Raw genomic sequence first — 14836 nt, forward strand, 5'->3', positions numbered from 1 at the left:
AGGCCCACGTCCACCACCCTGGACCTCAGGGGAGGCCAGGCAGGAAGGCAGGAGGCAACAGGCTGCCTCAGGTACCTGTGTGCGAGGCTGACGTCAGGAGGGACCCAACTGCCCGGGAGACACGGAGAGACGGAGGGCAGAGGCCGCTGCTCGGGCAGCACAGAACCGAGCGGCCCTGGGCATGGGGACATGAGCCCACGCCTGGTCCTCAGCCGGTCCACACCCCTCAGACGCCAGCCTCACCAACAGGGCAGTCAGCTTCCCAGACCAGGAAAAGGGGAGACAGACACACAGACGTGCTCCGCTCCCGAGCGTCTAAGAGACAAGCATCTGGGGCACCTCTGCCCTGGCAGCAGAGGCCCCGACTGCGGGCCGAGCTCGCAGGAGGCCACAGTCAGCTCAAAGTGCGGGTGGAAGATTCCACTCTGCCTGGCTCCACTGGGAGAAAGTTTAGTGACTTCAGGGGCAGGTCTGCAGCTGTGTGGAAACCTGGCTTGTTCCCAGGGGCTGTGCGGAGCTGAGGTTCCTCTAATTCTGCTTAATAGTCCCGAGGGTCCACGCTATTTGCTGCAACTCCACTGTCCAGCTCTCACCTGCCGTCCCCACGAAACTGCCCGCCTTCGAGGCTCCCGTCCTAAAGCCCCAGCCATCCGAGCACACCTTTGAAGGGCAGCGAAGGCAGCATGGCGGCCAGGCTCCTCCTGGAGTGTCCCCAGAGCCTGCCTGCCAGCTGTGCTTCCCACGGACAGAAATCCTGACTCCAGTCCACACCCTGAGCACGTGCCTGGCCCTCCAGGAATGACCCAAGACGAACCCAGGAGACCAGGGCCTCTGCTCCACGCACAAGCCAAACCACCCTGGGGAGACCCCCCAGAGTGCCCCCCAAGCCCCGAGGCTGCCTCAGAGAGGAGATGAGACCAAGAGAACCCCTCCTTGGAACACGGTGACCTGAGGGGGCTTCCTCGGAACGACACCAGGATGACTGGCAGGGGGAGGGTTGAAGGCAAAGGGTTAACGGCCCTCAACAGAGCCCCGAAGAGTCTTGGGGAACAAAGGGACCCAGGGCATGGGGAGAGGTCTCAGGACCCAGGGCCCTCCTGCGGGAGAGTCAGCTGGGTGATGTGGAAGACAGTAGGCAGACCCACACCCGCTGGGCACGGCAGGACGGGCCATCCGAGGGGGCTCAGAAAGGAGACCCCATCCCCTCTGAGCTCAGATCCCTCTCTCTGCGACCCCTTCAAGGGTCCTTGAAAAGTAAAGTGACCGCACGGAGCACAGCGCTGGGCATACAGTAGGGGCTTAGCGAGGCTCGGGGGAAGAAGCGCCACGTGTGCCGTCCGAGGGGGCGGGTGGACGGACTGAGTCGCGGTGTGTCTCGAGTGGCCTCGCCGGGCAGGCAGGTAAAGCCACAAGAGGAGGACAGAGGGGCCGTCGTTCCCAGACGTGGCCCCAGAGGCAGGCGCGGAGAAGGCACACCAGCGGGGATGCTGGCTTTCAAACCGGCTCTCACTGGTCACCCCAGACACTGGCCTCAGAGAGCAGCTGACCGCAGAGGCACTGCACCCCGAAGCCCTCGGGCACCTGGCCGGGGGGCGAGCCCGCCCCGGGGGCTGTGTCCTTGAGCAGGACACATGGGGAGCCCGGCAGCCTGTGGGCCACAAAGACACCAAACTGATGGACACTCTGGGAAAGAAGGTGGGGGTTGGGCAGGGGCAGGCCGCCATCGTTAGGGCCCTTCCAGCAACAGCCCTGACCGCGGGGCCCTCTCCACCATCCCACCCACGTGACCACGCTCTTACCGTCCTCCTGCTGCGAGGACGGGACATTTAGCCCCAAGAGGTGCTCCCGGGCTCTGCCTAAATCACACGGGCCAGCCCCTCGGCCCCAGGAGCCCTCCCCTCCCCCAAAGGTGCACCGACAGTGACAGGGACCGTGGCCAGCAGCAAGGTGGGAGGCCACGAGGCCCAGCCAGCGCTCCCCCTGTCCAGGGTTTGCTGTCAGCCCATCTGAATATCTGGACCCAGCAGGGCAGCTCAAGGCTGAAGGATTTGAGGCCTCCCCCTTCACCTCCCTGCTCATGGGCGGGCAGGGCATTTGGGCAGACGCACTCCTGCTGGGGTCCCTCCAGCTCTGAGATCGAGGCCCCTTCATAGAGATGACTTACACTCAGAAAGCAAGGCAGGACGGAGTTACCGAAAGCCTGCCGGCCCCACTCCCAAGGCGGGCCACGTGGTGGCAGAACAGAGCTGTTCTCAGCCACCTCCGATGACCCATAGCCGCTGACCCTGTGACCGTGACTGTGGTCATGCTGTGACTCGAGGAGCACAGGCTCAGCTCTTTGAGGGTGTGGGCAGCTGGATAATGGCCCCTCAAAGAGGCCCACATGCTAATCCCTGGAACCCTACACAACAAAAGGGACTTTGCAGGTGAGATGGGAGATTATCCAGGTGGGTCCAACGTCAGCACACAGGCCTTACAAATAAGAGACAGGAAGGAAGGAGGGCCCAATGCAATGGAATACTACTCAGCCATAAAAAAATAAAATAATGCCATTTATAGCAACAGGGATGGACCTAGAGATTATCATACTAAGAGAAGTAAGTCAGAGAAAGACAAATACCATATGATATCACTTATATGTCGCTTCTATGTAACAGAACTTATATGTTCTGTTACAAAACAGAAACAGACTCACAGACACAGAAAACAAACTTATGGTTACCAAAGGGGCAAGGGGGGGGGGATAAATTAGGAGTTTGGGATTAGCAGATACATGCTCCCATATAGAAAATAGGTAAACAAAAAGGACCTACTGTAATAGCACAGGGAACTATATTCACTATCTCGTAATAACCTATAATGGAAAAGAATCTGAAAAATAATATATATATACATGTATAATCGAATCACTTTGCTGTATACCTGAAACATCGTAAATCAACTATACTTCGGTAATAAATAAAATTATCTACAGCCACGAAAAAGAAAAAGATGCTGCACTGCTGGCTTTGAAGATGGAGGGCGGGGCCACAGCCAGGGATGCAGGCGCCTCTAGAAGCTGGAAGAGGCAGGGAACAGATGCTCCCCGGAGCCTCCAGGAGGGACCAGCTCTGCCAGCACCTTCACGTTCACCCTTCTCAGACTTCTGACCTCCAGAACTGTAAGGTACCAGACCTGGGTGATTTTAAGCCACCAGGTTGGGGTAATGTGTCCCAGCAGCCATGGGAAATGAACACAGAGTGAATGACTATCTTAGCAGCCTCTCCAGAGTCACGGAGGCTCAGACCACCCAAGCTGGAAATCCAGGTTCCCGAAAGTCCGCTCTGCCCAGCCTGGCCTCCTGACACACGCAGTGAGGGCCACTGTGCTCCCTGAGGGGCTGGCGGCAGTCCCCTGGGTCCCGCGATGCAGGCCTGCCCTCACCACCATGCCGCGCCGCCTCTACCTGGTGACCCCGGCAGTGGGACCGCTGCCCTGAGACCCCGGCCGAGCATTGGCCCCTTGGACTCTGAAACTACAGCAGAAAACGTACGGTCATCTGGTCTCCTTGGAGACATCGGCCCTGCTCAGCCATCCTCTGGGCCAGTCTGCCATTCTCCATGCCAGAGGGCACACAGCCGGCTCTCCCGGACAGGACGGAGGGGGGCTGGTCCCCAAGGTGGCGCGGGCACCGCCAGCTGAAAGGGAGCTTGGAGGCTGTCTCCAGAGAGTCAGGGGCCGACACCCAGCCTGGGGTAAAGACGCTCCGCCCCGTGCAGCTCCCACCGGCACCGGGGCACTGTCTGAGCGCCCAGGGCTCTGAAGCCTTGAGACTACCTCTGGGCTACAGCGCTCTGGCCGGTGGGAGCAGGCAGGCCACGAGCAGGGCTATTTTAAGGAACAGCCAGGCCGGGGTTCAGCAGGACAGCCCCTGGGGTCTCACTGCTACCCTCAGCTCAGATGTGTGGCTGGGGATTTGGCGACCCGGTGACGAGGACTGTGGCACACGCTGGCACGCAGGGACACATCACTGTGCAGACACAGGGCCGGCTCCCCTGGGAGCCCGCTGGACTTTCGGCGTCTGCTGAGCTGGGTGATGGTGACAGTGCCTCGGGGTGCCCATCATGACGCTGCTGGGAACCCAGGAGACCACCTGCCCCTGCGGAGACCACCCCAAGTAAGCCCCTTCTGGTATCTCAGCCACACTTACAGGAAAATCTAAGCCCCCTGGGATCCTGCCAGAAAGCGCCCCTCAGTGGTTACCAAGTTCGGAGTCCTGCTTCCCCCCAAACGTGCCGCAAGGTCCTCACCCCGGAGAGCGCATCCCGTTATCCGCAGGCCCTTCTCCTGGTCCCTCCACGAGCCCAAGCAGTTCTCAGAACAGAGTGGGGGCTTCCGGCTCCCAAAGCCCAGCCCTGCCCAGCCCCACCCAGCACCAGGCCCTTGGATGTCACACAGTTTCACAGCATTTAGTGCCACCAGCGGTGGAGTGACAGTGTCGCTTTGCCTGAGCCGCGCAGTGGGAGGACTGCTTCCCCTGTGGGGATGGGGTCTGGGCCCCTGCTGGCCGAGTGACAAAGCTAGGGGTCTCTGTGACAGTCCAGCCCTGCAGCTCAGTGACCTGTGTGTCCTCTGGCAGAGACTGGCACAGACCGGCCCAGAGGACAGCTGAGCGGGGCTGACATCTCCAAGGAGACCAGATGCCCCGTACAGAGCCACACTCAGGGGCCAGTGAGGGCCTGGAGCGGAGCCCAATCCTGGCCCCGCTTTTCTTTAAAAGAGCCCCGCTCTGGACCTGCCTGGTCCTGCTGGCCAGATGGCCGTGGCCCAGGTACAGTCCTGAGGCTTCAGAGCCCCGGCGCAGGTGGCAGGTGTGGTGGCCAGGCCTCAGGCTGCACGGGGAGACGCAGCCTTGCCCCAGGCTGGGTGTCCTTCAGAGCATCTCAAGTGATGACTCACTGCACACCACACCCCCCCTCGCATCTGAGGTTGCCAGACTGCAAACTCCATGGACCCCACGGACACTCCCAGGAGCTCCTGCAGGAGGCTGGCCGAGCATGGGTACCACATCTGAACTGCAGGGAGAGGCAGGATGGACCAGGACAGGGGTGCAGCCGCTTCCCGTGGGCTGCTGACCCTGCATGCTCCCAGCTGATCCTGCAGCCCACTGGGCTGACCATGCTCCCAAGCCTTGGGGTGAGGTGACACCTGCCAAACCCACACACACTCCCCCAAGGGGCCTAGGCTCTGAGCACCCTGGAAAGGGAAACCCAAGGGCCTCTCTCTTGAGCCTACCCTACTCTCCTGCTTAACCTCCAGAGCTGCCAGCGCCATGGGGGAGTGCAGCCCCTGTGCCCACCAGCAAAGGCAGGGAGATGTTTCTCCTCCCTCTGGTCAAGAGACCGATCTGCTGTCAGCTGCCCCCGCAGCCAGGCCAGAGAGGGGACAGGAATGTCGGAAGACTCAGGACACAGGGGGCCCTGTCCCAGCCCCATTCCCTCCAGCCGCGCTGTCAGCCGCCCCGGGGCGCAAACTTTAAAGAGGAAACAAAAGCAGTGCCCTGGGATCAGAGCGGGTCCCGCCCGCCCGCGCAGAGCCCGCCGCGCCCACCTGGCCTCCGGTCAGCTGCGCTCACGGGGTAGCCGGCCTGGCCCAGGTGGCACGGGTAGCAGCCCCTCCACAGGTAGCGGTAGTGCGTGCCCGCGACGCGCGCCAGGCCCCCCAGCAGCCCGAGGCACCAGAGCGCCGCCAACCCGCCGCGGCCCCGGGGCGCCTCCATGGCCAGTCCGCTCCCTCGCGGCGCCGGACGGCACGCGCCCCCGGCTCTCCACTCCCCGCGCCGCTCCGCGGGCGCCTCTGCTGCCGCTGGAGCCGCTGTGGGCCGGCGCGCCCCGCCCCTCGCCTTTCTGTTCCCGGCTTTCCCTCCGCCCCCCGCCCCTCGCAGGTAAAGGCCAAATCCCCGCTGCTGCCAGGCCCCGCCCCGCTCCGCTCCCGCCCAACGGGCCTCGCCGGTCCCCCAGCGCACCGCCCACCCGCCCCGCGCATTCCTACGCGCTCGCTCACGCACCCGGACACACACCCTGACCCATCCACAAGCGCACGCAGCCCCACGTGGACACGCGGACACGTGCACTGGCAGACCCATGTGTGCAACATGCACACAAGACACACAGAAGCCTGCACAGACGTGCACAGGCACATACATGCACACAGGCGCTCGCACGGACCGGGTCCCTGCAACAACACGTGAAAGAACCCAAAGCACAGATGGAGGCCACCTGGCGAGGCCCGGGGCCCTGCAGAGGCAGCTTGATGGGGTTGAGCTCGCAAAGTTTGGGGAGAGTGGGGCACGGAGGCACTGAGGCCACACAACCGTAGTGGAAACCCTGGGGGTGTAGACTCCTGCAGCCCCCAAGCCCAGTGTCCAGCACCCGGTACTGCCATGCCCTCCACTGGACCAGGGCCGGTACCAGAGGGAGCCTGGGCAAGGGGGCCACTGCACCCCTACAGCAGATAGGGCAGGGCCTGAGCCCCAGGTGTCAGGCTGCACCAGAGCCCTGGACCCCTCTTCGCTCGGGGGCACGGCCTGAGGTCCCAGATGTGTCTGAAGCAGCCCTGCCCAAGTTTGGTGGGGTCACAGCGGCTGTGCAGCCAAGCGCCCTGTGCCTTCGGGCCTGACGGGAGCTTGGCCCCCAGCTCCTCTTCTCGGCCAGCCCTGTGCTGACTGACCCCCGATGGCTCCCCCATGGCACCCCGCCTAACCCAGCCCTCCATCTCCCCAGACAGTGTTCGCTATCATTCTGCGCAGCCCACCTGTGGGCAGGGTTCACGGTGGCGACCTCGAGCTCACGGGAGAGAGGCACCATCTCTCCTTGTCGGGTCCTGTCTGCAGCCCAGAAGCAGCTCATCCCCCACCCACCAGATGCCCGGCAGTGCAGAAATGGGCCTGCCCGCCTGCCCAGGCCTCCTGGGTGAGCTTCTCTCCTGCCCTCCCCCTGGGCAGCACCGCAGCCCGTGGGCCCCAGACTGTCACCCAGGGGAGCCTCCATAAATCCCCTGGTAGACACACTGCTGGGTGGCCGTTTGAGCTGTGCCTCCCACGCAGGCCAGCACTGTTTATGCCGCAACGTGCACCTCAGTCGCCTGCCGAGGATGCTAACAGAAACGTGCCTGTGCAGCCACCAGCCAGGCTGCAGGGGGCAGGGGGCGTGGAGACAAGCCCTGTCCCTCAGGGAAGTGCAGAGGGACACCAGAGGGAAACACTGACTCAGAGATCACCCTCACCAACGGACGACAGGGCCTGGACTCCCACGTCAGCACCCGCCCTGGGGGACAGTCTCCCAGAAGTGGCCCCTTGAGGTGTGGGCTGAGAGTAAAACACCGCTTTCTTGGTATGAATATGAAAAGGTGAACTAGCTCCCTAATCCTTTTTATGGCTCTCGTGTGTAGCTCCACTTTTCTTTCTACGGGACAAGGCAGGTCAACCCCTTGCCCAGCCCCAGCTCTGCTAGTAAGGGGCGGTGCTGTGTGGCCTCGACGGAGCCAGGAACCTCTCTGTGCCTAAGTCTGTAACGCAGGGTGGTCAGCACAGACCTGCCTTGTATGGGGACTGTGAGACAGTGAGGAGAGTGCTTCACTGGGAGTCACTAAGAGTCGGCAGCCAGGTCTGCACGCCCGACCCCCTGCCAGGCCCTACGCCCAGGCAGACACCCCCAGGCCGAGCAGCGGGACCCAGGGCAATGTCCAGAGCAGAGTGTCGCAGGGCCAGTGCGCTGGAACCCTGCTCCGTGGCGGATGCAGCCAGGCTGGCCTGGGAAGGGTCAGGGGACCCAAGGACTGTCCCTATCCCTCAAGAGCTGCCACCCTGGTACCCCTCGACCCTCCCCAACCCTAGCACCCACATGCCGGCCGGGGATCACTCCTCTGGCTTCTCGTCCCAGCCCGGGGATGCCACCACCCTATTATACCCACCTGGACTCCAACTCACATCCTGGCCTGAGCTGGGGGGGGGAAGGGGGGCCGTGCACCGCCTCAGCCTTCCTGGGGCAGGGATGGGCTGCTTCAGACCCCGTCTCCAGCACACGGCAAGGGGGCACGGGCTGGAGAAGAGCAGAGCGGTCTGGGGGCAGCAGACGTGGGGCCCAGCCCACCGAAGAGCTGGGTGACACAGACACGTCCCAGGCCCCCACTGGTCTCAGTATCCTCATCTGTACAGTGGGCAGGGGGCCGGAGGAGAGCAGCTCAGGGGCCCGCGGGCCTGCAGCTGTGCAATACACATGACATGGGGAGGAAAAACGGGGCCAGGTATGTCCCCTGCCGTGTGTCCACAGGGGCCAGGAAGGAGGAAATCGGCCAGTCAAAAAGCCAGTTGAGTGTCCAGGGGCAGCTCCTGAAGCACAGGGAGGCTTCTCAGATGCTTCTCCACCTCAAATCTGGGTGAAGAAAACACTGACTTTTCTGCCCTGGAAGCCGTCAAGAGCTACGTGAGGCCCGGGGCGTGCCCTCAGCGCCCTTCCTCAGGCGCTGACCGGCCAGCAGGGGGCTGCTGCTGGCCCTCCCGCCTCCTTCCACCTCTCCTTTGTGTCCCTCCCAGACACGCCTGTAATTAAACCCTCTTTCTGCCCAGAAGGGAACCCACCAGCCAGGCGTCCTCCTCTGGCATCCCTGGGCCCTGCCCTCCCTGGGCCCTGCCCTTGGCACACGGGGGCCCGGACGTTCTCGTACAGTCCTTTTCCAGAGGAGAAATGACCTGCCCAAGGTCACGCAGGACAGGGGGCCACGGACGGGGGCCAGGTCTGACCTAAATCCTGTCCGCGTTGCGCACCCTCCTCCAGGCTCCTGGAGACACGACCTCAGCAGGTGCCCAATGGCTCCCTGTTGGGAGGCAGCCAGTGGGTTCTGAGCCGCGGGGAGCAGAGGCCGAGCAGTTGGAGGTGCACCTGAGTCATCGGGCCACCACGGGGTTTCTCCTGCTCTTCCACTGCCCCTCGCCACAGGGGCCCCGGACTGTCGGCCAGAACCCAGCGCTGGGCTCCTCCAGGCCAGGCCACCAAAGGGCTCCCAGCATCAGAGCTGGACCCTGGGCAAAGCGTTTCTAGCGGGTACTGGCTCCAGATCCCAGCTCTTCCACCCGTCTCTGGGTGGCCTGGCCCACCCAGAGCCCCAGCTTCCACAGCAGCCAAGATGCCCACCCTTCCTCCCGCCTGCGAACGGTGAGCTCCTATGCATCTGTCGAGGGCCAACTCAGAGGTGCCCTTCTCTGCAAAGCTCCCCAGCCCGCTCACTCCCAGAGCCAGCCTCCGCCGCCTCTGCGTTCCCCCCGCTGCCAGCCCATCCCTCCTTCACACTTCAGCCTTCACTCACTCACTCCCTTCATTCCGCGAGGACCTGTGTGCCCACTCTGGGCAGGACATGGTCCTGAGAAACAGTGATGTCTCCCCACCCAGCTGAGAGCCACGTTCAGGTCCCCAGAGCCCGAGACAGCTCATGATACGGATGAGCTTGGGCGGTACCTCCCTTAAGGACCGGGGGTTGGGGGGAGATGGCTTTGGGCCTCCATCCCCCCTAGGTTGGGCGTGGGGACTCTGGCACAGCCGTGATGGCAGCAGGCCACCAAGCGCAGAATGCCACCAGCAGCTCAGACAGAGCCTCCTCGGTGCCACCGCGCACATCCAGGCCCGCGGCTGTGGTCTGGAAGCTGTTTGGGAAATGCTTTCCCGATGCGGAGACTCGGGCTGGGTGTCTCTGCCCGGTGGAATGTCTGTGTGTCAGCAGAAGGAGCTGACCCTCCACCCGCCGGGCCGGCTCCAGCTTTCCTCTCCAAGCTGGGTGGCCACCGAGCTCCTTTGCCAGGGCCCTGGCTGGGGCGAGGGCCCCCTGCTGCCCCCCCTACAATGCCACGGCTCCCGAGGCCCATGGCCCTGGGGCTTTAGGGGCAGAACTGCCGTGTTCCTGGGGCTGGCGGGAAGCAGGACGAGACCAAGCTTCCTCCCCTCCCCGAACCGTGCGGTATATCTGTCCCTTGGTGCTCACGGACACTTCCTCCGTGAAGCCCTCCGTGAGGCCTCTCGAGGCCCCGCCTCACCCTGTCACACGGTTAGGGAACCTGACCGCATGCTGCCGATCTGCTGAGAGGGAGGTGGTGCCCGTGCAGGCTGCCTCGGCCTCTGGATGCAGAGCGGGCGCTGGGGGAGCTTGAGATGCCTGCAGGGGCCGGGGGGCTGCCTCATGTCTCTCCCCAGGTTCCTACGGGTCAAGGCGTGAGACAAGGAGGCCCTCCAGCGGGACAGGAGGAGACCAAGCCTGGGTGCCCTGCCCAGCCCGAGGGGGGAACCCTGGCCCTTCCCGTGTGGCTGGGGGACAGGGCACTCCCGGGTCCCAGCTTCTCAGGAGGAAGTAAGGCTTCTGAAGGCAGGCGGGGGTGCGAGAGAGAGAGGAGTGACTCTCAGAGAAGGCCCCAGAGGTCACCGCCATGACCCCCCGTGCCCTGGTGTCGAGGGTGACTGTCGCCGGTGGGGTAGCAGTTGCTGGCCACCTGCTGACCACCCGCAGTAGCCTCTGTGCCAGGCGCTTCCGGGGCTGGGGCCGGACCGGGCCCGCTCACACGTGGACAGGCGGACCCGGAAGGAGGTCGTGCGAGCTGGCGCACGGGCGGGGGGGCCGCAGGCCTGGGCTCGGCCTCCACCTGAAGTTGGGTGTCACGTGACTGCTTCGGGGCTGGGGAGCAGAGGCTGGTTCGAGGACCCTGACGGCCGAGAAAGCAGCGTGGGAGCCAGCAGGTGGCTGCTAGGGGCCTGGGGGCCGTGAGCAGGACCCACCGGCGGTCGGACGGCCCCTACCGGGCCCCAGCTGCAGGGCCAGGAAGGTGCTGGAAGGAGGCCTCTCTTCAATCTGCCCCTCAGCCCTAAAGCCCTCCTCGCCATCTCCCGCCCCGCCCCCCGGGGCAAACGTCCCTCCTGGCTGCTTCCACCCTGGACGTCCAGAGCCCAGCCCAGACCAGGAGGTCAGTTTTCAGCCTGGGGTCCACCCTGCCCCCACGCAGGCCCAGGAGAACTGCCCCCCAATGTCCCTCCCACCCTGTCCCAGGGCCGCCGCCGCAGCGCTATGTCAGGAGCAGAGGCCAGGCCTGGTGTCCAGCCGTCCCAGCATCAGCCTCAGAGCGAACCCATTACCCACCTGGCCCTACCTGAGCCGAGGGAAGGAAAATGAAAACCACGGTTGTTTCCAAGAGCCCAGCTGCCATTCCTGCCTGCAGCTGCCCCGGGCCGGGGCCAGGCCCCCTCCTCTCACACACACGGGCCCCCCGAGAGCCCAGGATGGAGCAGCCGCCATCACACACGCTCTCCTCCAGAGACCAGACGGCTGGGGGGCGTCCAGACCCCGCCCTGCGCCAGGGAACCCAAGGCCTGGCTGCCCCCGGGAGGACACGGAACCGCACCGGAGGCCCCCTGCACACGTGTGCATGTGTGTGATGAGCCCCTCTCTGCAGCCTCCACTCACTCCCCTGGGCTGTGTGAAGGCCAGGGTGAGGCCGGGTCCAGCCCCGGGGGGTGCCTGAGCCCTGGAATGCTGACACACCCCCGCCATGGGCACGGCCCCCGAGGCCTGGCTCTCCCTGGGGACATCTGAGCTTCCTGGGAGCAGTGAGCGCAGAAGGGGCACACGGACAGCCCGGAGCTCGTGCTGTACTCAGTGGAGGGGAGATGGTGAAGGCAGAGTGACGGGGAGGCTTCCTGGAGGAGGTGAGCCTGAGCCGGCCTTCGGACAGGTGGGGGTGGGGCGTGGTGTGAAGACGGACTTGGAGGATTTGGGGGGCAGGTGCAGGGTTGCTGGTGCAGAGGCAGGAGAGGCCCAAGAGGGGTAAGTTCCAGGTGAGGAGTTTGGCCAAAGCCGTGTGCCTGGGCCCGGCCCACAGCAGACGCCCAGCCGGCCTGAACAAAGCAGCACACGGACGGCCCACTTCCAGCCACCCCCCAGCCTGCTGGGCCCCCTCGGCCACTCCTGCTGCTGCCCTCTTCTCACCCAGAGGCCAGACCTGTTCACAGAGCACTGGGGTCATGGAGGCGGCACCCAGGTCCGGCTGGGTACCCGGGGCCAGACAGCACTCACGCCGCCTCCCAAGGTGCCCAGGCTGCAGCTGGCAGGGCTCCTGTGGCCTCTCCTGCCTCTGAGGCCCTGACGGCGCCCGTAAGTCCTCAAGGCCACCTGCCACACAGACGGAGCTCCGACGTGGCCACCGTGCACGTAAAGTGCAGGAACAGTTTCTAAGCCACGGGACCTCCAGTCCCCGCCCTGAGCTCCCCCGCCTCCCCCAAGGCCTTTACACAGGTCTCATCGTACAGGCATCTCGCGGGATCTTTTCAACTGTTTCCTCTCCAGGCAGAAGGAACTCCCCCCTCTGCATTCTGGTGCGGCTCCCACCCCACCCAAGAGCTGCTCCGGCCAGACCCCAGGGAACGGGGCACGATGGGATTCGACCACGGGATCTGGGGGAGCCCAGCCACCCATCGGGGTCGGGAGCAGCGAGGGGATGAGAGGATGGGGGTGGGAGGCTGGAGAAGATACTGGGCACGGTGGGGAAGGTGCAGCCCCATTACTGTTGGGAGGGACAGAGATAAGAGGCCGCAAGAGACACAGGCAGCAGGAGAATCCCATTAGCATGGAAGAGGCCTGCGGGGACCAGTGGTGATAGACGAGGACTCTCCCACCTGCCAGGCGGAGAGGCAGGGCAGACGGCGAGGGGCCCGGCCCACCCCACCAGCCTGCCAGCCCCTCTCCAGCCCGGCCAAGGCGGGGCTGCTTCCACTCTCGGGAGCCACACAGACAGCGGAAGCATCTGCCTTCCTGAGGCCACGGGCCCCGGCGAGCTCCGAGTCACCCCTTATGGCCCCCACCGCTCAGCTGCAGCCCCTGGACCACTGGGAAGCAAAGCTGGGACCCCTGCGATTCAGGAGGAAAGTGGCTTCCTGGAGCCTCCGTTTCCCTGGCCCAGAAGCCCTGGCCTCCAGGATGGGGGCAAGATCCAGCCTGACTCCTCTGCTGGGTCCCCTCCATCTTCTCTGCCTAGGGCTCGTCCTCCCCACGGCTGCTGCCCCAACCACAGGGTTCCTGGGGTGTCGAGATTGCTTCCTCTCACTGAGCCCCGAGTCTGAGGACTGTGGCCTCCGAGGGTCACACCTGGGCTAGGTCAAGGCTCAGGAATGAGAAGCCGGCCTTGCCGCCCCCGAGTCCAGTCCTGCAGGCCCCACGGGCGTCCAGATGGTAGCCACTCAGATGCCTGCAGGCTGCACATCCTGGGGTCTCCTCCCGGGAAACCGTCCAGGGCCGGGTCCAGGCAGGCCCTGGGGGGCAGGCCTCCCGTCTCTCCGTCGCTGGCTGGCTCTCACTGCTGACTTCGGGGGCTATTGTCTTTCCTGCCTTGGCCGTCCCCAGAAATGAACTACCAGAATCTGCTCCCTAGCGGGATGAACTGGCCAGTCGGGAAATAAAAGCTTTGAACTCAGCACGTCTGACAGAGGAGGCCTGTGGCACAGACACCTCGTCGGAAATGGTACCATCCTGCCTGGAGGGATCGCAGCCCAGGGCCAGGCCTCCTCACTCGTGTCTGGAGCACAGCCAGCCAGAGGATCCGGCCCAGGGAAGGCCCCGATCCCAGCCCTCACAGGAATGAGGCCAGGGCTGTGAAGGCCCAAGTTCACTCACGCTGGGATCCACGGTGCACGACAGGCCCACCGGGCCACATCTCCGGCCTCAGTCTCTGCAACTGCAAGGGCAGGTCGCTCAGTAGATACTTGCTGGTGCCCCTCTGTGCCGGCACTGCTACAGTGCTGGCCGTGCGGACTGAGCTAGTAGCCCGCTCCAGCCCCCGCATGCTGGCAGGCGACCCCTAGACGGGGCCTGAGCGCTGGCCTCGGCGGGGCCTGGGGCCGGGGGGCCCACGACCTCGCTCTGGGTTTCATCCCTCCCCCCTGCCACCCCCTAGCTGTGTGACCCTGAACGCACTCCTGCACCTCTCTGGGCCTCCGGCTCCTCGTTATAAAATGGGGGCTATGGGGCAGTGTGAGCGCTGAGCGGCCCAGCACACGCATGGCGGCTGCAGCCGGAGCCTGGCGTGGAGTGTGGGCTGGAGCAGGCCGGGCAGCCTTCTTTCCCTCCGCACGAGAGTCCTGCCACCCTTCCCGCTCTCCTGAATTGGGGAAGCTGGGTTACCCGGGAAGTGCAAGAGTCCTCCTAGCACTAAAGGCTCCCGAAACTCCCCATTTAGGGGGTCTTGCCATCGGGGGTGGGGACCAAGTGTTGCCACAGCAGGAGGATCAGAGAAAGCCCACCACGAAGGGCCGGGGGAAGTGCCGACAGGACCCACCCGCCCAGGGCGCCAGGATGAGGGTCCCTAGCAGCTCCCCTTGCCCTCCTCCCCCATGGCCACAGGACAACACAGCTGGCCCGGGTCAGCCCACGCCCTCCCAGCCCAGGGCTGGAGCCCCAGGGGCTTCCTGATCAGGGCCCGTCACTTCCCAGGCTCCTGCCTCTCCCTGGGGGACGGTGAGAACCTGGCAGCAGCCGGGCCGGGTGGGTGAGAGAGAGAACCCTCGTCGGGTGGGGACGCTGCTCAGCTGCTTTCCCACCTGGACCCCGACGGGACAAGTTCCACGGCAACGGCCGAGTCAGGCGGGGTGGGGGGCACCACCCCACCATCCCGCACCACCATCCCGGGGGTGGTGCGCGGCCATCCTGAGCACAGGGGCCTTAGAGCGGCCCCTTTCACCCTTGAGAAGGGTCAGTCCCATGGCGGGGGCCGCGCAGACGTCAATGCCGGACCCCCAGGGGCTATGGGGCAGGGACGCCCCCACTGTCTCAA

General features: G+C 64.6%; 1 protein-coding gene across 6 annotated transcripts in view; it reads right to left on the bottom strand.

Annotated features, from left to right (window-relative positions):
• The window catches only part of MEGF6 (multiple EGF like domains 6), a 41153-nt gene extending 35308 nt beyond the window's left edge, over positions 1-5845 (bottom strand). For all 6 annotated transcript variants that reach the window (XM_067717774.1, XM_067717776.1, XM_067717794.1 and 3 more), the window contains exon 1: positions 5590-5845. In XM_067717774.1, the coding sequence (XP_067573875.1) occupies positions 5590-5758 (169 nt within the window). In that variant the 5' untranslated portion in view covers positions 5759-5845. The remainder of the gene's footprint in view (positions 1-5589) is intronic.
• Between the last annotated feature and the right edge of the window lie 8991 nt (positions 5846-14836).

This window comes from Pseudorca crassidens, chromosome 2, assembly GCF_039906515.1.
Source record: "Pseudorca crassidens isolate mPseCra1 chromosome 2, mPseCra1.hap1, whole genome shotgun sequence".
Taxonomy (NCBI): domain Eukaryota; kingdom Metazoa; phylum Chordata; class Mammalia; order Artiodactyla; family Delphinidae; genus Pseudorca; species Pseudorca crassidens.